The sequence below is a fragment of the Syngnathoides biaculeatus genome, chromosome 11 (genome assembly GCF_019802595.1).
Source record: "Syngnathoides biaculeatus isolate LvHL_M chromosome 11, ASM1980259v1, whole genome shotgun sequence".
Lineage (NCBI taxonomy): Eukaryota > Metazoa > Chordata > Actinopteri > Syngnathiformes > Syngnathidae > Syngnathoides > Syngnathoides biaculeatus.
The window spans coordinates 8,355,911-8,379,646 of NC_084650.1; the positions used below are offsets into that span (position 1 = coordinate 8,355,911).

At 41.0% G+C, this 23,736-nt stretch overlaps 1 protein-coding gene across 4 annotated transcripts in view; it reads left to right on the top strand.

Annotated features, from left to right (window-relative positions):
• Window positions 1-22,729, top strand: part of hars (histidyl-tRNA synthetase) — a 37,668-nt gene extending 14,939 nt beyond the window's left edge. For 2 of the 4 annotated variants that reach the window (XM_061836097.1, XM_061836095.1), the window contains 9 exons: window positions 1,358-1,483; window positions 1,930-2,037; window positions 2,129-2,227; window positions 3,546-3,639; window positions 7,080-7,207; window positions 7,294-7,566; window positions 7,695-7,811; window positions 9,418-9,560; window positions 22,486-22,729. In XM_061836097.1, coding sequence (XP_061692081.1) covers window positions 1,358-1,483; window positions 1,930-2,037; window positions 2,129-2,227; window positions 3,546-3,639; window positions 7,080-7,207; window positions 7,294-7,566; window positions 7,695-7,811; window positions 9,418-9,560; window positions 22,486-22,543 — 1,146 coding nt within the window. In that variant the 3' untranslated portion in view covers window positions 22,544-22,729. Of the gene's footprint in view, window positions 1-1,357; window positions 1,484-1,929; window positions 2,038-2,128; window positions 2,228-3,545; window positions 3,640-7,079; window positions 7,208-7,293; window positions 7,567-7,694; window positions 7,812-9,413; window positions 9,561-22,485 lie in introns of all 4 variants that reach the window. The other 2 variants (XM_061836098.1, XM_061836096.1) reach the window with 1 other exon arrangement.
• Window positions 22,730-23,736: the final 1,007 nt, after the last annotated feature.

The window sequence follows — 23,736 nt, forward strand, 5'->3', positions numbered from 1 at the left end:
TTTGAAGAGCTAAAATGCAGATTGAATACCACCATTTGTCATGGAAAATCTTGTAGGGCCGTGAGTAATTTTGATGATATTGTAAGGTGACAGTCTGCCTCTGCTTTGGTGTGAGGATGTTGGCCATATAGTATAGTAGCCATATAGTATGGTATCTTAAATGCCCATGCCTCTGTCTGTTTGCATTCCTTGGTTTTCATCTGATGGGAAGACAACAGACGCCTCGGTTGAATCTTCCTTGTAATGGGAGCATTGACAAGCTGGATCATTACTAACATTGTCCTCTGTCTCAGAAAAGTCCTCTGTCTCTGAAACATCTTCCTCTGTATCGTTCAAGATCTGTGATAGGGCTTCTTCAGATGTAAAACTTTTGCATTTGTGGTCTATTTGTCAAAGGTGATACGAGAACTGTGAATAGGGAAGTGAAAGTTCCTCTTCCATACACAAATGGGTTTCTGGGTCTAACGGGCTATTTAGAGTCAATTAAAATAAAGTCTATAAAAAATGCTCATTTTGGATCTGAACATCTACTTTTCCACAAAATGTGCAGGCCACAACATCTTCGAATACAAAAGCTGCACAGACATTCCACTACACATGAATGTTCCTCTATAGTTTTCTACACATGACATTCCGCTACACATGAATTTTGCACACTACTTCATGACCCCATGAAAAGTCAAATTTCATCAGAAAAAAATGGTGGTTTGCCCAACAAAAAAATAGAAATTAGTCAGATTGACCAATAACAATACAACATGCGTAGCAATTGGATTCAAAAACATTTTTCTGGCTGAACGATTCGGTATATTAAATTCGGTATGGGAGCAATACGATTCTCGATTTGATGTACGATATTGTGAAAAACATTTGTGTTGAATCATGCGATATTATCTGAAGGCATAATTGAGGTTCTTGTTGTTGTGTTTTGTGTGACTGTGTAGGTGGATTGTTTCCTCTTGATGTAGCCACTATTCTTCAACAGGACTAGCACAGTACCTTCGTCTGGGATAGGTCTTCTCTCCTTTGAGGCACTCGTATTTTGTTTTCATTCACTTTCATTTCCTCCTCTTCTACATCTGCTATCCTTACCCTATCTCCTATTGCTGAGTCTCTGGGGTTGATGGCTTTCCACATTTTAGGTCACATCTGATTGGTCAAACTTTGATCCACACTGCATGCAACGAATCTCTACTCTAAAAATATTAATACAGTATACAGCATGTCTTTGTGATCCGCATACTGCACGTGCCATTACTGTGATGGTTATCTTCTTTTGATATAGCGCGCAGCAGTACTCCCCAACATCATTCTTCACAAAAAATTTACATGTTGGCCTTGATTGCATCAATTTCAGGTACCATTTGCTCGCTACCTGGCGATGAACAAGATCACTAACATCAAGCGCTATCACATTGCTAAGGTCTATCGCCGAGATAATCCTGCTATGACCCGTGGACGCTATCGAGAGTTTTACCAATGTGTGAGTCCGTTTCTGTTAGCCCTATTAAAGTGTGAATTTTGACTTTCTGGTTTTAACCTTAAACTGTAAATTTTGCTCAATTGGAATTTGGCACCTCGTTTGTTTTGATTTTTTTTTTTTTTTTTTTTTTTTTTTCCCCCCCTTTCTTTCCCTTTCAAGCGTGTTCCATTTTTGGTACAGGTGAACAATTGTTCAAAAACAGTTCTGAGAAAGCATAAAAGCACAAGAATGTTTGATTGTGGTAAAACATACTGGTAAGTTCAACCGTGACATGATAAATGTAACCCTAGAAATGGCAAGAGACATCATCAACCATGCTGTTTATTGCATTTTTGTAGTTCTTTCATATTTGCTGGTGAACTATGCAACCCTGTTTATACTGTTGTTCTTTGGGTGGCTGTCTAATCATAACTGCTACGTTTAATTTATGATTTTCTGCATTGTAGGATTTTGACATTGCCGGGCAGTATGATAGCATGGTTCCAGATGCAGAGTGCTTAAGGATTGTCTATGAAATTCTAAGTGAGCTGGACCTTGGGGAGTTCCGCGTTAAGGTAGTGACACAGAAGAAGACCATTTAATCTGAATCTTTAATATGAAAATGACAAAACTACTGAACAAAACTGTCATCCTTTTGTGTTAAAGGTCAATGACAGACGCATCCTTGATGGGATGTTCGCTGTGTGTGGCGTTCCGGATGACATGTTCCGCACGATCTGTTCAACAGTTGATAAACTGGACAAGGTAGGCAGATTTTTTTTTTTTTTTTTTATACACTACCTGATGACCTTAGGAAAGGAGCAAAATTCCATTCCATTTGCAAATCTGTATCTTTTATTAAAATGCTTTTTATTTCACGTCTCATAGAATGCCGACTTTATGTGCGTTTAAAGTTACAAAACTCCTCCAAAGACAACCAGATCAGTCGAGTTGCAATTGATTCAGTGCCCAGAGAATGTAATGACCTGAATAAATGAAAATATTCACAGGCATGCGTAATTAACACATTTATCATGAAATGAAATCAGATCTTATGAGTCACATGTATTGACAAATTAGAACTACCTCCATTGAGAACAAGCAAAAAAACAAAAAAAAAAAAAACAGTTAAAAGCTTGTGACCCATCAGAATCATGTTTATTTTCCAAGTATGTCAAAAACACGATTTTTTCTGGTAGTCGAGCCACTCCAGTATGACAATAGCCCTTTTGAGACATAAAAACCTTAGGTTAAAAATCTAAAAGCACACTCTGGAGAGTCATTGTGCAATCAGTTCACAAAACATTTAACCAATACTGCTGCGAAGTGTAAGGATGAGCTTTGCGAACTTGAGGCATTCAGTAATGTTCCATTAAGTAAGAAGTGGCTTTCTTTGTGGTGTCCTGCAATGTTTTATATATTGAAGACTCATGAATTGGAGAGGTTAGCCTGTTCCAACAATGCCTTTATATGTCTAGCAATCATTCACGTATTTTATTTCCTTGAAGGATGTCTTTGTTGTGCTGTTGGTGTCATTTTGACTTTATGCCAACATCTAGGTAGAGTAGCAATGGTCCCAAAGTGTTAACTGTTTGTGAAATTTACCAGTTTCATCTAAATCAATAATTCTTGATTGTGAGTCCTCTGAAACCACTTTTTGGCAAGGGAAGGGTCACATAATCCTGTTCTTGTGCACCGCAAACTCCGAGCATTAGAGTTTTTTTTTTTTTTTTTTTTTTTTTTTTTTTTTAGGAGTCCAAGTAGCTATCAACACCTCCGAATGTATCTTAACGAGATTACGAAACTAAGACTCTGTGCGAATATCCCTTTCTTGGAAGCCATGAATTCAAGGGTTCACATACCTTTTCCACTAACTTGATGTTTTTCGGGGCTCTCCAATGTTCTCATTTTTTTATGTAGTGTTTGTATTTTAGAGGAAAAAAAAATCTGTACCCTTGACTTACAATTTTTTTCAGAAAACTGAAATTGCAAAATGTCCACATTTTTTTGCCACTAATATTTTTTAAAATCTGTAAACCTTAAACTTCAACTCCCACCCCCTCTATCTTTGCCCATTTTCCAGATCCCATGGGAGGATGTAAAGCGAGAGATGGTGAATGACAAAGGCTTGTCTGAAGAGGCTGCTGATCAGATTGGGGAATATGTCAGTATGCAGGGTAAGATTTCATGGTGTAATGTCATCCATCAATCCATTTTCCATACTTATACTTACCAGGGTCACAGGCTTCCTGGAGGCTACCCCAACTAGCTTTGCATGAGAGGGAGGGTACAGCCTAAACTGGTCACTACCCAATTTGAGAAGGGTGAGCTAACCCTAACCTCAAAACAATTTTTGTGTAAAAATGTTGCGTTGCAGTGTGTGCCCTTCAAAATAAAAGACAAGCTTAAAACAGTCAAGTTAATACTTGCACATACACATGATAAAACAGTCCCAAATAACAATTTTAACAATTCTATACTGTTTAGTTGAACATTCATTAATGAATATTAAGTCAATTGGATTAGTTCCACACACATTGCCCTTTAGTTCATAGGTTTCATGGTGATATTACTGATAACGAACCCCAAGTCCAATGTTCATTTTTATCGACACTGCAGTCTGCTAAGCAAATGGATGAAAATAGGGTAAATATAAGTAAATAGGATATAATTTAAGTCATGCAGACTTTTTTGACCCAGCCCCCGAAAAGAATCGGAATTGATAATCATCGGGATTTGAAATGAGGAACCAGAATCACTCGTATATATCACTCAAATTTAAACAACACCCAGACCTATTCATCCGTCCATTTTCCAAGCCGTTTGTCCTTACCAGGCTTGTTGGAGTGCTGAGGCATATCTGCTCTAACTTCGGGTGAGGGCCAGACCACACCCTGAACTGGTCACCAGTCAGTCGCAGGGCACATACAGTAGTGTTCAAAATAATAGCAGTCCAGTTTGTCTAATCAGATTAATCCACGTTTTTAGCATATTTTTTATTACTACATGTCAAAGAAGATACCAGTAGGTGCAGTTGATTCTCAGAAAACCGATATATGCATTTTTAAAGTGCCACTGACATGTGAAGCATGATTTTTAGTATGTTTTTAATGAAAAATAGGTAGGCAATGTGACGCCAGGAAGATGCTCCGGCAGTACCCAATGGGAGAGCAGCTCTATTGCACTCCTTTCAAACCAAGATACAGTACAGGATGATTACGTTTGGTGGAATCCAACACCATTTTTTTCCTTTCGTATCGTAAATTTATTTCGTTGACGACAAAAATTTTCTGGGGAGGCTTTTCGTAACCTGAATCTTTCGTTAGTAGAGACTTTCATAATAGCGCTGCCACTGTACTATTAAGTCAACCGCCAGCATTTTGTAGTTATACTTTTTTCTGCATTTTCTCTTCCTTTTGTATATTGAGAAGGAAAAAATTTACAGATTTTTGGAAATGGCTGCAATGTGATTTTAAAGGTCTGAATACTTTCTGTACCCAAATTATATCCATGTTCTAATTGCCCTTGGTTTGAAAAGTAGGTTGATTAAAATAATTATTTTGTTGGTGTTTGTGTGGTCTTTATCATATATTATTTTAAATGATATAATATATGATAGACTAAAATAACACCAAAAAATTATTGGCAATGATTAGTAACGGGGAAGTTAGAAAGGCACTGAACAAAATGAAAAATGGAAAGACAGTTGGTCCTGATGACATATACAATACCAGCAGATGCCAGAAGAATGGCGGAAAAGTGTCCTAGTCCCCGTTTTTAAGAACAAAGGCTATGTTCAGAGCTGTGGGAACTATAGAGGAATAAAGATGATGAAGCACACAAAGTTATGAGAAAGAGTAGTGGAATCTAGACTCAGGACAGAAGTAAGTATCTGTGAGCAACAGTATGGTTTCATGCCTAGAAAGAGTACCACAGACGCATTATTTGCTTTGAGGATGCTTGTGGAAAAGTACAGAGAAGGTCAGAAGGAGCTCTTTGTAGGCCTAGAGAAAGCCTATGACAGAGTACCAAGAGAGGAACTGTGGTATTGTATGTGCAAGTCTGCTGCAGCGGAGTAATATGTAGAATAGTACAGGACATGTATGAGGGCAGCAGAACAGCGATGAGGTGGGCCGTTGTTGTGTCAGAAGAATTTAAGATGGAAGTGGGACTGCATCAGAGATCCGCGCTGAGCCCCTTCCTGTTTGCGGTAGTTATGGATAGGCTAATAGATAGATGAGGTTAGACTGGAATCCACTTGGTCTATGATGTTCGGAGGTATTGTGATCTGCAGTGAAAACAGGGAGCAGGCGGAGGAACAATTAGAAAGATGGAGCAACGCACTGGAAAGGAGAGGAATGGAGATTAGCTGAAGTAAAACAGAATATATATGTGCATAAATGTGAGGGGTGGAGCAGGAGGAGGAGTGAAGCTCCAGGGAGAATAGATATGGAGGGTGGATGACTTCACACACTTGGGGTCAACAATAGAGAGCAATGGAGAGTGTGGTAAAGAAGTGAAGAAATGGGTCCAAGTGGGGTGGAACAGTTGGCAGAAGGTGTCTGGTGTTCTATGCGACAGAGTCTCCGCGAGGATGAAGGGCAAAGTTTATAAAACAATGGTGATGTTTTATAATGTAAGGATTACAGATGGTGGTACTGAAGAAACTACAGGAAGCAGAACTGGAGGTAGCAGAAATGAAGATGCTGAGGTTCTCGCTTGGAGTGAACAGGTTGGAGAGGATTAGAAATTAGTTCGTTAGAGGGACTGCCAAAGTTGGATGTTTTGGAGACAAGGTTCGAGAAATGAGACTTCAATGGTTTGGACATGTTCAGAGACGAGAGACTGAATATATTGGTGGAAGGGTGCTGAGGATGGAGCTGCCAGACATAAGAGTGAGAGGAAGACCAAAGAAAAGGTTGATGGATGTTGTGAAGGAGGACATGAGGACAGTGGGTGTGCGAGAAGAAGATGCACGAGATAGGCTTGGATAGAAAAAGATGACACGCTGTGGCGACTTCTAGCAGGACAAGCCGAAAGGAGAAGATCATATATTATTTTAAATCCCACTGGTATCATACAGTACATTTAGAAATCCACTGCAAGCAGACACCTCGGATTTATAATCCACATGACGGAATTTGTTTGCCATAGCACAGTAAGCAAACATAAACAAATCCCTTGATCTCAAAACGAAGCCTGACCATTCAAGATCTTGTGATACTGCAGATAATTCAGTGCGACAAAATACAATGTACTTCACTTTAACAGCCCTCCAAAACTTTACAAAGCCTCTTTCCATGTTTGTTTCCATCTGGGTTAGCCATAGCTGGGTGAGTCGCTCCTGGTGTTTTGGGAGGATGTGTGGACATGGTGCAAATGCTGAACTAACCTAACTTGCGTTTTTGCTGGTCTCCCCAGTAAAAAGGTCATGCAAGCAGTAGGAGAACATGCAAACACTCTCGGTCAAGGTGGTGATAAAATTTCAGGATTTGATCCCTGTGCACTACATGGTTACTGCCCAGTATTTCAGTGCAATGCTTAAAATGCGAAGAACAAAATGTACATGTTACAATTTCTTTCACCTTTAAAGACCTGTTTCTGCTTAAATTTATAGGTGGGATGGATTTAGCAGAGCGCCTCCTTCAGGACCAGAAAATGTCTCGTAGTAAGCAAGCTTGTGCTGGTCTGTCAGACATAAAACTGCTCTTCAGCTACTTGCAACTTTTTCAGGTTACAGACAAGGTACAAAACTTTGGTTTATATACACATGGTTGTCCATCTTTTTATTTATTTATTTTTTTGCTGCTGTAATGTTATGTTATTTCCAGGTAGTGTTTGACCTCAGTCTTGCTCGGGGTCTGGACTATTACACAGGAGTTATATATGAAGCAGTGCTGTGTCAGGCTGGTGCAGCGTCCTCCCCCGCTGACGTTCATAATAGTACTTTTAGTGTTGAATGTGTTAGTGTGGGGAGTGTTGCTGGAGGGGGTCGCTATGATGGATTGGTTGGCATGTTTGACCCCAATGGTAAGAAAGTGCCATGTGTGGGTGTCAGCATTGGCATTGAGAGAATCTTCTCTTTCATGGAGCAAAAAGCTGAGGTATGTGTGAAGTCAGTTTCAGAGCCATACTTGTTTTTTTCTTCTAAACACTTTTTCATTTAATTTTATTTTTTGCTTACTGTCTAAATTGGGCATACGATCAGTTTCTTAGGAGTGGTTTTCTTTAGGATTTAGCGTTGAAGATACGCACAACCGAGGTGCAGGTGATGGTGGCATCTGCGCAGAAGAACCTGATGGAAGAGAGGCTAAAACTTGTCACAGAACTTTGGAACGCTGGAATCAAGGTTAAGATTTTCTTTCTACTGTATTTAATCTGCAAGAATTGAGTTGAGTTGTTGATGCATCTTTAAAGTGTTGTTTAGGTTTTGACAGTATCTCCACAACGAAACAGACATAACTATGCAGAGCTTTGTCACTATCTGACAGAGACCCAAACAAGACTATATGGAAACTGATACGATCAATAATCAGTTGGGGTTTGACAGTATGCCAAAATTCATGCTATATGGATAGGAAAATGCAAAAGTTTTTTGTAACTAGGAGGAGACTTAATGACAGTTAAAATGAAACGTGAAAAAAATTGCTAACTCTTAGCAGTAAAGCCGATGCCAGCCGACTTTGGGCAAGTGGTGGGTTACTCTCATAAACTGGTCGCTGTCAGTTTCAGGGCTTAAAGAAACAAACAACCTTTCACATTAAATTTAATCTTAAAATAGCCTACCATGCATGTTTTTGTGGGAGGGAACTTTTGCACATGGGCTAAACCTACACATGCCCAGGGAGAACATGCAAATGCCTTAAAATATGGAGTATCTGAGACTCAAACCCAGAACCTCTCAACTTTAAAGCAGACATGTTCTATTTTATGGTGGTGTCTGCTGCTACTAATGTATTCAATGAAATAAAAGTATATGTTCTATAAAGTTCAACATCTAAAATGTTTTTTTTTTTTTTTAGATATTTTTAATGACATACCTGCATAAAGTATAACAGGACTGAAAGGATATGTTCCAAAAATGCATCCAAAGCAATATAATTATAAATTACAGAACATGAAATTCAAAATTCTTAGTGTTTTTATTAATTCAAAAGAATTTACGTGGTAATAAATTATTTGCTCCCACTGAATTAAAAAAGTACAAATTTGACACACCAGGTCAGCCTTTAAGCATCTTTAAAACAATTATCTGAGAGCAATTGAGGTATGTAGCCTTTTTTCCAATATAATGCTGAACTGATTAAAGTTTTTATTACAAGCCAGAGGTATGAAAGTTCAAATGCGAATTGCAGTTACGTTTGGAAGCATGAAATTATGACCTCTTGAAAGAGTCGTCACTGTGCTCTCGGGGTAATTTTGGTCAGTCAGCACACATGAGTAGGTTCACAATTGTCTTTGTTTCCACACTGATATACAGTGAGTACGGAAAAAAATCAGGCTCCTTAAATTTTTCATGACAGCAATCCCTCGTTTTTCGCAGTTAATTGGTACCAGACCCACCTGCGAAAAGTGAAAAACCGCAAAGTAGTTTTTTTTTCTCCCCTTCATTTCTTTAATGTACACACAGCACCTCACATTGACAGAAAAGACAGATTTTATTGAAATTTGTCCAATTGAAATGTCACGCAGCCATAAGTATTCAGACCCTTTCCTGTGACACTGATATCTTACTCTGGTGCTGTCCATTTCTTCTGATCATCCTTGAGATGGTTCTGTACCTTCATTGGAGTCTATGATTTGGTATGCCTCTCATCATAGCAAATATTCCACACCAAAACACTAATATGATTGCATGCACCGTTACGGCCCTACTAAGCAGTACTTTGCTCATTTCAATATGGTTGAGTGTTAATAGGGCCTATGTTGTTATTTCTGTGCACATTTGAAGGCAGAAGTGCTATACAAGAAGAACCCCAAATTACTCAGTCAGCTACAGCACTGTGAGGAATCGGGGATCCCCCTTGTGGCCATACTTGGTGAACAGGAATTGCAAGATGGTGTTGTCAAGCTCCGTGTTGTGGCCACTAGAGAGGAGGTAACTGCAGTTTTATTATTCAATCAGATCAATCTATCCAAAGCTTTTACTGTCATTATATGACTGTGCATACAAAATAACAGCCGCTTCTCCACAAGCTGTTTGAACCAATAAAATCAAATAAAATATATCTTAAAGATGAGGTAAAGTAACTCAGATAAAAATATTTAATATCAGAATTCAGACTCCTTTCAAATATTTCAAACTTTTTTTCGTAATTGTGACCTAGAACCTGTACAACCAAATGGTGAAAAGTAAAATCTTTGAGAGGGGAAATAAAAATAGAGTAATTAATGAGACCAGTGAAATGGTGGCACTGGTTCTAAACTCCCAATTAAAATGAGTTTGAATGTGATCAATAACTTACTATACCCAGCCACATCCCCAGTTATAAAAGTCTGTGTGCAGTTTTGCAACCACATTCTGTTTTTACCTCCACTCTATTTTTTTTGCCTGTTGAGTTAAACAATTTAGGTCATATTAGTGGTGGAAAAAGTTTTGAAGTACTGCAATTTATCTTGCTATTTTTTTTATACCACAAAAACCTGGAATTGAAGCAGAGCCATGTAAACATAACACTTAATAAAATTAGATGCTCAATGAGAGAGTGTACATATTATTATTAAAATATTCTCCTCCATAAGTATAGGAATGGAAAGGTCACATTGTTTTTGTTTTGTACAGAATACATTTGGGTTTACAGTCAAAAAAAAGACTATGAAAAGTTCCCAAGCTTTGATTTATTTTTTTTATTTTTATTTTATTCATGTTATATATTGTGTTAAGCGACTCTAGACAGACCACCTTTAGTTTGAACCCACTAGCTTTTCAAGTGAGCAACAATATTGGCTGACAAACGTTTCTAGTTGCTGTTGTGGTGCCTCTTAGATTTACTGATTACTTAAGCGTTAAATAGCACTTTTTTGGGGATTTGGGTTTTACCTTTGAAGACTGGAGCTAGGCGATATAACATTATGCCTTTATCTAGATATACATTAAAGATATTAATCCCGAAAAGTAAAATAGTATCACCATGTGTACTTTTCATGCTCATGCTCCATGTCCAGGAGACCCCAACTGCATCCACCCTTTAGAGTTTTGCGTTGATCGACTGCTAAAGCCACCCGATCCAATGATAATCATCTGACTGAGTGCAGCCCAGGCACACACAAAAACCATACACGTGCTCTAGAAGAGGAGAAACAAAAACGAGCTTGGATAATGAGCTTGGTGCAGTATCTGCTTGGGTAGATTTAGCAGGCAAGAACGAGTCTTCTTCAATTTGGAGGTATTTTAGCTTTAAAAGAGAGGCTTTAGAACAGAGTGAGTTTTTGTGCAGGACTTGAAGAGAATTGCGATGACGCAAGATATCTCAACGAAACACCATCACCGTGTAATTCATGTGCAGTCCAATGAGCATAAAAGTGGCGATTTCTTGGTCATCCAAAGCGAAGTTTGATTGCCGACGCGTTTAATAGGGTTATGCCTTATGAATCAACGTCCACCAGGCACAAAGACATTACATATGCTACAGCTTACGACATAGCAAAAGAAATGATACCAGTGTACACAGTAACAAAAGTGGGCTTTCAGGAAATGGTTCACACGCTGAACAAACGTTACTACATACCATCCCGGTCACATTTTGATTCGAGTGGTGATTCCAAAAATTTGCATCCATCCATTTTCTGAGCCACTTATACTCACAAGGGTCCTGGGAGTGCTGGGGCCTATCTCAGCTGTCATCGGGCAGGAAGCAGGGTACACCCTGAATTGGTTGCCAGTCAATTGTAGGGCAACTGGAGACAGACAACAGTCACAATCACACCTAGGGGCAATTTACAGTCTCCAATTCATGCATGTTTTTGGGACGTGAGTACAAACCGGAGTTCCCCGAGAAAACCCCCGCAGGCATGGGGAGAATCTGAATCAGCTTTATTGTCCATCTGTGTATCAACACAAGAAATTTGTCTCCGGTAGTCGGTGCCTCCCTGGTACGACATTCAGGACAAAGAACAAACTAAAAAGAGCAAAGGACGTGAGACATTCAGTTACAGATGTGGAAGATGCAGTCTTCATTTAGAAAAGTTAAGTGTGCGTCAACGCCCCACATTATGTTAAGCTTATACAGAGTGCCCTTACCCGATTGCAGTTCCTGTTATAGACCAGTGCAATGACAACTGTGCAAAGGGAGGAGTTTAAAGTGACGAGTTATGCGAGTCAACAGAATAAATTACTAATACTGATTCACCAGCAGAATATGAGGGTGTCTTAAAAATGGCACAAGGCAGATCAGCAAAATTGTTCACTGATCAATGATCAGTGAAATTGTTCGCTGATCAATTTAATTACTTAATTGCTAGAGGGAAAAAAACTGTTTCAATCCCTGCTAGTTTTGACTTGCGTTGATTGGTAGCATCTACCCGAAGGAAGGAGCTGCAAGAGGAGGTGACCAGGAGGTGGAGGGTCCAAAAGGATCCTGCCTGCTCTGGACCTAGTTCAAGTCGCATGCAAGTCTTCAATAGCGGGTAGAGTGGAGCCAACAATCCGTTCAGATGTCTTGATCGACCATTGCATTTGGAGTTTTTCCTTTTTGTGGCACCACCCTGCCTCAGTCTGCACAGACCACCTTGCTCCAGTTTTCACAAAGCTCTTCAGCAGATCTCTAAAATTGTGCACAGTACTATCCCGCTTCAAATGCTGCACTCTCATCCTGTTCCCCAAGAAATCTGCAATCTCAGGTCTGAATGACGACAGGCCTATCACATTGTCTGTGGTCATGAAGTCCTTTTGAACGCCTTGTGCTAGATCACCATAAGATTGTCATAGGTCCCCCACTGGACCCACTGCAATTTGCTTACCGTGTAAACAAGTCATGGGATGATGCAGTGAAAATGGGACTGCACTTCACCCGAGAACTCCTCAAAGGCATGGGTTCTTATGCGAGGATCCTCTTCATCGACTTAGCCTCCGCGTTCAACACCTTCATCCCCAAACTCCTGTCCGCCAAGTTTTTCCAACTCAGCGTCTCGCCTGCCATCTAGCAATTCATTCACAAATTCCCAGCGGAGAGGACACTGCAGGTTAGCCTGGGGGCCACCACGTCATGCACACATACCATCAGCACCGGGACATCCCAAAGTTGTCCTTTCCCAATTGCTCTTCTCTCTCTACACAAAGGACTGCACCTCAACGCACCCGGCTGTCAAACACCAGAAGTATGCAGCTAACACCAGTCATCGGCCCCATCAAAGATGGCGACTAGTCTGCATATCGACAGGAAGTGGAAAACCTGAAGCTTTGGTGTGGCCGACACAACCTGTAGCTGAACGCAGTACAGATTGATGTAGAGATGATTGTGGACTTCACCCTAGCTCCCCGTCATGCTGTCCAACTGTACTATCTCAATCGTAGAGACCTTTCAGTTCCTCAGAATCACAGTCTCACAGGACCTGAAGTGGTAGATCAGCATCAATTCTATCCTCAAAAACGCCCAGAAGATGTACTTCCTGTGGCTCCGAAGAAAGCATGGTCTGCCACGAGACCTGCTGAGGCAGTTCTACACAGTAGTAATCGAATCAGTACTGTGTACCTCCCGTCACAGTCTGGTTTGGTGCTGCCATAAAAAAGGGACAAACTCCGACTGCAACGGACAATAAACTGCTAATAGGATATTCTGTACCTTTACACCTACCCTTGAAGACCTGCACGCTACCTGAACAAGGACAAAATCGTCTGACTCTCCACATCCTGACTACCAACGCGTCAAGCTCCTTCTCTTGGGTAGGCACTGTTGAGCAACACAAACCAACTAGGAGCCATTCCAAGAGCTTCTTCCCCCTCATAATTTACTTAAACAGCTCACGTAAAATTCATTTCCAACATGCTGCCAATTTTCTGTCTTGAGTTTGTCACATTCTAACCAGGCCAGTTGTTATTATTATTTTTATTATATATCATACTGTACATTACTCGTCCACTCACTGTAGTAATCTCACCGCGTCACCATCTCCACGTGTTGTTGACCAATACTAACCTGAGTAGCATCTGCTCCCCTTCCACAATCTGAGGAATATCTGAAACGCGTACAATCGACAATGTCCTCTGACTGCACAACTAGTCCCTTTAAACTGCATACATTCCTTGAATTCTTGACGCCCTTTGCGCAATTGTCATTACACTGGACTATTGCTCTGTTAGGCACTCTTAACCCCTCTAAATGCTAGAGGTCTCTGCATCCTTTGCACAATTATTTTAAAAAAATTGTTCCATCATTGCCAGATTACTAGCAGCCTTTATTACTCTGTGACTCTTGCCACAATGTCTTTCTGTTGTCTCCAATAACACCCTAGACCATTGTTATACTTCCATGAAAAACATATTGTGCAATTCCTTGCGTACCCATTGGCTCCTCTGATCACTGCTTGTTTTAGGCAAGGACTTAAATGTGCAAAGCCTTTAGTAAATTCAGTTAAAAAGTGGACCAACGAGGCCAAATTAAAACTTCAAAGCTGCTTTGACTGTACAGACTGGAGTGTTTTTAGAAATTCAGCGCGTAACCTATTGACCACACTGATAGTGTTACCGCGAATGTCAGTTTTTGTGAGGAGGTATGTGTTCCAACAAAATCCTTTCGCGCGTTCAATAACAACAATCTGTGTTTTTTAGCCAGAGTTTGGAAACTCTGCCAGACTAAACGGATTGCATATCGCAGTCGGGTCTGGGCTCTCTACAATCGCACTACAAATCAGCTGACTAAAGAAATTAACATTGCAAAGAGAGCCTATGCAGTTAAAGTGGAAAAATATTTCAACGCTCACTCCAAATCAGTTTGGTGCGATCTACAATCGCTCATTAACTACAAGCGACGTTCACCACCAGTAGAAAACAAGAGCGGGCTAGCCGACGACCTAAACAGCTTTTACTGCAGATTCAAAATAGACACTTCCACACTACGCACCCACCAAGCCGCACAACCTTTCTCTTCACCGTTTAGCATCCATGAAGGAGACGTTAGATCTTCATACAACAAAAGATCAACAAAGCACAAGGCCCAGACCTTGTGTCCCCATCCTTCATCAAAGTTTGCACAAGAGCAACTTGTTCTTCGCAAAGATCTTCAACAGGTCTCTAGAACTGTGTCAAGTACCAGCCTGCTTCAAACGCTCCACCATTGTACCGGTCCCCAGAAAAGCAGCAGTTTCAGGTCTTAAGGACTATGGGTCTGTTGCCTTGACATCTGTGGTCATGAAGTCCTTGAACACCTTGTGCTGGGCCACCTCAAGAGCATCACAGGTTCCCAGCTGAAACCACTAGTTTGCCTATCAAGCTAACAGGTCTGCAGGTGATGCAATCAATATGGGTCTGCACTTGGACATCGAGACTGCGTTCAACACCATCATCCCTGAACTCTTCTCCTCTAAACTTCTCCTGCTCGGTGTCTTGCCTACCATCTCCCGGTGGATCGACAACTTCCTTACGGGCAGGCACAACAGGTGTGGCTAGGGGACACCGCAGAATCAGCACTGGCGCAACCCAAGGTTGTGTCCTCTCACCTCTGCTCTTCTCGCTCTACACTAACAACTGCACCTCATTGTTTGAAGTTTGCATGTAAATGGAATGTACAAACGTTACACAATGTGGGACATAGTCTCTCCAGCGTGTCTTGGGTCTCCTTCCGGTTGGACATGCGCGGAAGACCTCACCAGGGAAGCGCCCGGGAGGCATTCGAATCAGATGCCCCAGCCACCTCATCTGGCTCTTCTCAATGCGGATGAGCAGTGGCTCAACACTGAGCCCCTCCCAGATGATCAAACTTCTTACCCTATCTCTAAGTGAGAGCCCCAACACCCTGCGGAGGAAACTCATTTTGGTCGCTTGTATCCGGAATCTTGTTCTTTAGGTCATGACCCACAGCTAGTACCCATAGGTGAGAGTAGGAACGTAGATCAACTGATAAATTGAGAGCTTCGCCTTTCAATTTAGCTCTCACCTTACCACAACGGACCGATACAAAGTCCGCATCGCAGACGCTGCACTGATCCGCCTGTCGATCTCCCGATCCATTCTTGCCTCACTCGTGAACAAGACTCCAAGATACTTGAACTTCTCCACATGGGGCAGGATCTCATCCCCCGATCCGGATAGGGCACACCACCCTTTTCCGACTGAGTACCATGGTCTCAGATTTGGAGGTACTGATTCTCATCCCAGCTGCTTCATACTCCAGTGAGCGTTGGAGATCACGGCTTGATGAAACCAACAGAACCACATCATCTGCAAAGAGTAGAGATGTGATCCTGAGGCCACCAAACCGGACACGACACCGTTCACGCCTCGGCTGCGCCTAAAGATTCTGTACATAAAAGTTGTGAACAAAATCGGTGTCAAAGGGAAGGCTTGGCAGAATCCAACTCTCACTGGAAAATAGTCAGACTTGTTGCCAGCAATGTGGACCAAACTCTGAGAGTGGTCATACAGGGACCGAACAGCTCATTACCGAACAGGCAAGATTACTGGCTTTCACAGATGTGTAATGTCTTCTTTAAGAGGCTCCCTTGTCTTCGACTCATTACCTGTATTATTGGCAGCTGTTTGAACTCATCATCAACAACAGCTGTCCACAACCTCCAGCAGTCACACAACAAACTCAACTAAGGCCAAGACATAAGAGCTGTCAGAGGACACCCGAAACAAAATTGTAGACCTGCACCAGGCTCGGAAGACCTAGGGCTGTCCCTGGGCAACACAGACTTTCAACTCCCTCCAAAGATTTTCTATGGGGTTGAGATCTGGAGACTGACTAGACTACTCCAGGATCTTGAAATGCTTTTTACGAAGCCAAGGCCAACACAACAAAGGACTTCAACAGGGAGACAAAGTGGAAAGTCTTTGACTGGCCAAGTCAATCGTCGGATCTTAAACCCATTAGCACGTTTTACCTCCTTAAGAGGAGACTAAAGGGAGAAACCACCAGAAACAAGGACTTAAAGAGGCTACAATCAAGGCTTGGAAAATCATTTCAAATGAAGAATACAACAGTTTGAAGTCAGTGGGTAACAGCCTTGATACCATGATTGCAAGTAAGGGTTATGCCACCAAATAGGTTCTTCACTTCTGTTCCAATACTTTTGCATTCTTGGAAAGTGTTTGGCTTCAAACAAAAGGTGCACCTTCCAGAATTGTTTATGAAGTAGATGTAAATACAATTTAATATAAAATGGGATTCATTTGGCGGGCACTATATACTAAGCCATTATGAACAAACATTTAAGATTTGGTGTGGTTATTTCAGTTTTAATTTATTCAGAAAAATACAATGAAAGCTTGAAGTTTACATACTAAAACACTTCATTTTTTTGTCTCATTGTCTCATGTCAAATCAGACATACTCTCCTGTTTCAGGTCACTTGAGATCACCAAAGTTAGAAATAAAATGAGAATTTTATGTTGTCTTCAACGTCAAATGTTTGCATACATATCCCTAGTATCGAGTGTCATTTCCTTTGAACAGCTTGACTTGGGTCAAACATTTTGGGGAACCTTCCACAAGCTTCTTGACAGTATTATGCTGGAATCCTGGCCCGTTCCTCTTAACAGAACTGGTGTAACTGAGTCAAGTTTATCGGTTGTCGTTATTGCAATCACCTTTTCAGATCTCCCACAACTTTTTGATGTGATTCAGATCAGTGCTTTGTGATAGCCACACGAAAACATTGAATTTATCCTCAAGCAACATTGTATAATGTTGCCTGTATGCATTGGGTCATTGTCCATTTGGAAGACCCATTTGTGTCGAAGTTTGAACTTCCTGGCTGATGTCTTCAGGTGTTGCCTTAAAATCCCCATGGAATGTTTTTTTTTCTTCATCGTGCCATATATTTTATGAAGAGCTTCAGGTCCTGGTGCAGCAAAACAGCCCCACAACATGATACCGCCAACTGCATGTTTCACAATTGGTATGGTGTTCACAGGTCAACAAGCTTTCCTCTTTTTGCTCCAGATGTATCATTTGTCATTTTGGTCAGACAACTCTACTTTCCTTTCATCAGACCACAGGATATGTCTCCAGGAGTTAAGATCTTTTTTTTTTTTTTTTTTAAATAATTCAGTCTGCAATCTGTAGCCCGATCCCAACCCCAGATAAATGCAGAGGGTTGTGTCGGGAAGGGCATCCGGCGTAAAACTGCCAAACAAATATGAGCATTCATCTAAAGAATACCATACCGGATTGGTTGTGGCCCAGGTTAACAACGCCCCCACATCCCGCGCTGTTAACCTGCTGGGCACCAGTAGGAGAAAAGCAGATTTGTAGGCAGAAGAAGAGGAATGCACAGAGCCTACAACTGAGTGTAGGGACTTTGAATGTTGAGACTATGACAGGAATATCTCAGAACTTGGTTGACATGATGATGAGGAGAAAGGTTGATATTTTGTGTATCCAAGAGAGCATGTGGAAAGGTAGTAAGGCTAGAAGTTTAGGATCAAGGTTTTAATTTTTTTACCATGGAGTATATGGGAAGAGAACTGGAGTAGGTGTTATTTCAAAGGAAGAGCTGGCTAAGAATAAAGTTGATGAGCCACCCAATGCAGGTATGGGAAAAAGTCGTGGAGGCTAGACTAAGGACAGAGGTAAGTATCTGCGAGCAGCAGTATGGTTTCATGCCTAGAAAGAGTACTACAGATGCATTATTTGCCTTGAGGGTGGTAGTGGAAAAGTACAGAGAAGTTCAGAAGGCGCTACATTGTGCTTTTGTGACCCTAACCCTAAACGTGATCCGTCTGTGGAGCAGAACACAATGGCAATTCATTGTGTTGATGCATCTCTTTCCGGTCAAACATGTTTTTCCTGTGGACTGGCAGCGATGTGCCCGTTACTGGAGTATCTGTCGAGTCCAGTTCTGGAAGTCTATATATAAGGGCAACCATATAGAATTTCAAATGGGGATAATGTTTTTGCTTCGGCTGGCACTATCCTCATTGCCGTTGCAACGATTGAAACACAGTCAGGCCATTGTCTTTTTGTTTACCTCATTGTTTTTATGAGTCTAGTTTGACAGTTCCGTTTGTTCGTTCAACGAGCCCAGCAGATTTCGGATGATACACGCATTGACGCTTTAAGTCCATTTTTAGCAGCTGTCCAACTTTTGTCACAGCGTCATTCACAAAATGTGTGCCATTGTCACTTGGAATCACACTTGGAATGCCAAACGTTAGAATAATATGATTACACACTGCTTTTACAACTGTCTTTGCATCAGCATGCGCTGTTGGAAACAATTCAACCCATTTGGAGAACACATCAATTATCACCAAACAATATCGTATCCCTAATGCTTCGTTTAACTCAATGTAATCCATATGGATTGTGTGAAATGGTTCTGGAGGTAGAGGAAATGTTCCTCTTCGTGGTCTTAAATACCCTTGTGCATTATTTTTTTAAACAAATAATTGTTTGCAAAAAATTTTTGAAAAGTGTGTAAACCCATGTGTGTGATAATACTGTTGTCAATGCCACCATCCCCCCTGTTGACACATGACTCAACCCACGTGTCAATGTTGCTGCCCATCCAAACAATGATATTGGCATCCAGGGATTTCCATCGGCCAATTTGCTAACCCCGTCCTTGTCAATTTTCGCACCTTTGTCCTCCCAATGTGTGCGTTCAGTGAGTGGTGCTATTTTTTGACGTGAAATCAAAATGTCATATTGATTTAGTGTGTGTTTTTGTTACCTCTTTCACCAGTGCTGTGTCAACCATGGGGAATCCCTGGGCTGCAGCCTTGGCTGCTTGATCAGCTAGTCTGTTAGGAATTTTGATAGGGTCATTTCCTGCTAAGTGAGCTTCACATTTACAAATGGCTTCTTTGTCCGGCAGTTGTACTGCGTCCATTAACTGCTGGAGTAGTGCCTTGTGAGCAACTTCTTTAGCTGTTGTGGTAATAAAGCCCCGGAACCATCCTGATTGTGTTTCTTCAATGTCGTCGTCGATGTGACCCAAATTTTGTGTGGAATCGTTGTTTGTGTCCCTCCAGTCATATTGTTTTGGCTTCGCAAGTGAAATGTGTGGATGCTGCCCGGGAGGGAGCAGCGCTTTCACTTCCGCGGTGAGTCAGACAGTCGCAAAACTCCACCTTCCTTTCCAATAAATGGAATTGACTTGCACTTCTTTTTCAGCCAATTCCAAAAACAATTTGGTGTAGTCTGGATCAGGGCCCAGGGATTCTTTGTACCTAATGGTGACGTAAATTACTTCGATACTGCATGTCGCCTCCCGGCCGGACCCTCCCCTGAGCTACTTTTAGTGAATTTTCAACGCCACATTCCTCTTCAGGCAAATCCAGCGACCAATAATAATGTGCCCCATTTTCTTTAATTTGGATGTTAGCTTCCATTCGCCCCTGTTGATCAATTACGATGCTAATCTCTAATTGTGTCAATGCGACGCGACCTAATAAATTGAGCGGGCACCATGCCTGTGGAACTGCTTCCACATTCGCCTTTTTATTTGGGTCGTCGGGACTCCGCAACTTGATAGTATGGGACAAAACTAAGGGTTGAACTAAACCATGAGCTCCGCATGTAAACCTTTTTTCGGCTTGGTTTAACTGTCGCGGGGTCCCATTTTCCTAAAACAGTCACATCAGGGCCCGTATCAACTAGGAAAACAGTTGTTTTTTCCTGGACTAGTAAAGTTAATTCTGGTTTCATCATGGGTTCAGTCTGATGACGCATTAAATAATTTTCGAGGTCAAACGTGTTTGTCTTTCTCAACATTTTCATCATTATTGCTATCGGAGGAGTTCAGAGGGTGGGTAACCAATCTGCGGTCCGCGGCCCCTCTGGAGTCCCGGCCTAGTCATTCATCATCAGATGAATCGTCAACATGGCATCATGTTTTGCTGTATGGTGTAGAAATTATAGGATATATTTTCAGGTATATTTTATATCTATACTGTAATATGTATAATGTGGGGAAAAGGATAATTTTAGATGTCTTTTTACTGAATAGTTCACTTAATTCATTTGTCTTGACATAAACTGGCATATTTTAATGACAAATGTGATTTTGTGCTATCCAGTGATGGGGGATGCGGGGCAAAGAAATCTGGGCTTGGCCCTCAGGGAACTTCTGCCCAATTTTTTTTTTTTTTTTTGGTCAGGACTTACAAATTTTACTTTCAATTTTTGTCTGAATTTTGTTCAGAGATATCGCCAGAATGCACCACAGCCATCCATTTTTTTCAAAAATTTCATGGTGCTCACATTTGTATTTTCAGGAATTTTCACAAAAGTCCCCTTCCATCTCTAAGACCAGAAGCCGGTGAAAGGATTTGTTTTGAAATTCGAACAATTATTGTCCCACAGTCCAACAGCAAGTTTTCAATTGTGACAAGACTGGCATGTTTTGCAAAAAGATGCTTTATCGTTCATTCATCCCAGCAGAAGGAAAAGAAACTCCAAGGCCACAAGCCGATGAAGGACCGCTTTACACTCTCTTTGTGCCCAATGCACGTGGGGTTATTAAAATTAAGCAACTCTGAAAATCCCAAATAATTCAAAGCTCACAAAATCTTGAAAGAGAAACTTCTGATGTGGATGGCTAATGCCATGGCCTGGGTCACCTGACTTTTTTTATGTTTGAGTTGTTGAACTTAGTGTTTGGCCCTGCTCTGAAGAAGTTTCTAGAAGAAAACAATCTTCATGAAGTGCCTCCTCATTCTCGACAATGCACCTGCCCACCCGCCCAGCCACGACGATGATATTCTGGAGTTCTTTCATTCGGGTGCTGTATCTCCCACCTAACACAACTCCTCTCCTCCACCCCATGGACTAACAAGTAATTTCAAATGTAAAGAAGCTCTTTACGAAATGGTGGTTCAAGCGGTGTTTTGACATCACCGATAACACACACCTTACCTTTCGTGAGTTTTGGAAGGAGGACTTCGACATTGTGGTTTGCCTCAATCGAATTGACATGGCTTGGCGGGAGGTGACCACACAAACCCTTAATGCAGCCCGAACAAGCTATGGCCTCATGTTCTTGCTCCACGAGATTTTGAGAGGATTGAAGTGGAGACTTGCCCTGAAGTTGAGGAAATGTTCGCTGAAAAGCTCATGGAGTTTGATGTTGATTAGGAGGACATCAACAAGTTGGTTCAGGAGCACAGTGAGAATCTTTCGACAGAGGAGGTGGAGGCGATGCAGCACATGGCGATGCAGTAGCAGTTTAAAGAGGATGACGTAGAGGAGGAGGCCACCATTATTCTATCAGCCAGAATCAAAGAAGTGTTGACAAAATTCCATGAGATTTCTGACTTCATTCAAAAACTAGTCGGGCCATTACTCACTTCGATCACGTGTGCCTTGCACATTTCCACAAGATTATTAAAAGACGTCAAAAGCAAACAACCATGGATTTGTACTTTATGAAGCATTGAAGTTTAAAAAAAGTTAATGTTGGTTTTGAGTTCAGTTTGTGGAAATGTATCAACATTTGTGGAATTAAGTTGTGCTTGCCTCCTCCTCCTGTCCCTCACGATGCCTTTTTGCTCGCCACGCACCCTTCTCTGCATCACTGCTTGCCTTTAGTTTTATGACTATTATTGGTTTAATAATACTGCATATTTATGTGGTCATACTTTGCAATGATATGCAACGGCACTGCATAAAGTGGAGCAGATTCTAATATTTTCGTGTACTTATTCATAGTGGGATATAGAGGAACAGTAGGATTGCAGTATGATGCAATACAGTTGTAGACCACAGCAAAGTGCATGTGTACTGTATATTTTGCAGTAGTATTAGAGATCTGGATGATTCCTGATGTTACAAAATGTGGTCCACAGCCATGTATTTTTAGTTATTGTACCAAAGATGTTTACTGTCTAAACCCCATCAGCTCTTCTTGCTTGTTTCCAACAGGTTGATATTTCAAGATCTGATCTTGTCGAAGAGATCAGGAGGAGGACCTGAGGCCTAATTCAGCCACGAATGCATCTTCTCGGTTCACCCAAACATGGCACAGTTCTGTCCAGTCTTTAACAGTTAAACATCTTGTCAACGCATACTAATAAAAATTTGAGTGGGTACACATGAACCTCACGTTCACCAAATTATTTTAGTATCCATTTCTCAGTTTTCCCGTATTTATATATATATATATATATATTATATATATATATATATATATGTATGTATGTATGTATGTATGTATATATGTGTGTGTGTGTGTGGGTGGGTGTGTGTATGGGGGGGCAATGTGAGAAAGGATTAGATTTCACTGTTATGTACCCGGACAAATGTATTAAAACTATAATCAACATAAAATGTTTGAGGCTCAAGTTTGTGTGTCAGATAGAAAAATCCATGTCCTGATGGGATGCTGTTAACTTTAGCAATGATAGTGAGGGGGAAAGATAGTCGAGTTGACTATCAATTCTTGACAAAAAATAAAATAAAAAAGGTGCTTCCCAATAACAAATTAAAACAATTTTGCCTGAAGCTCTGTACATCCATTTTTCCATTACGTTTACCTTCACCAGGGTCACAGGTTGCCTTCACCTTTGGCAGTCTTTTTTATTTTTGCTAACTTATCTTTTTGATGAATGTATAATAGATCACAGGTGATGTCTCTATGTTATTTTCCCCTTTGCAACTGCTGGATGTCTTGGAAACCTTTGGTAACTCAGCATTTGTATTGTCTGCATTACTCGATATGAGTAAAACAGTATACAAGTGAATGTACTGACCCATCCCAAGCAAAAGCTAGAACCTTCAGTAGTAAAGTTTTAGACATTAGAGCACACACTGCCTGTGGGTGCTGTGGTCTCGGGTGCAATGGGGAAAATCAGAATGAATTTCTGAACGGCGCGAGTGTGAAGCTATGATTGGCCATTGACTGCATGACATGAAGCAGTTTTGATCACAAAACAAGCGGACAAGAACTTCTGAGATCTCTTCCATGGGTGTTATTCTGAACCAAGTGGAGGAGATCCCAGCCCAGAATCTTTTTCAACCTTATACAGTGTCATGAAAAGGTATTTGCCCCCTCACATTTCACACACAAAATGTTTCACATCATCAAACCAATGTTTTAACTGAAAACCCAAGGAAATACAAAATACAGTTTTCAAATGAATCAATCAAGGCACACAAAAAAAATCCCAAACTTTA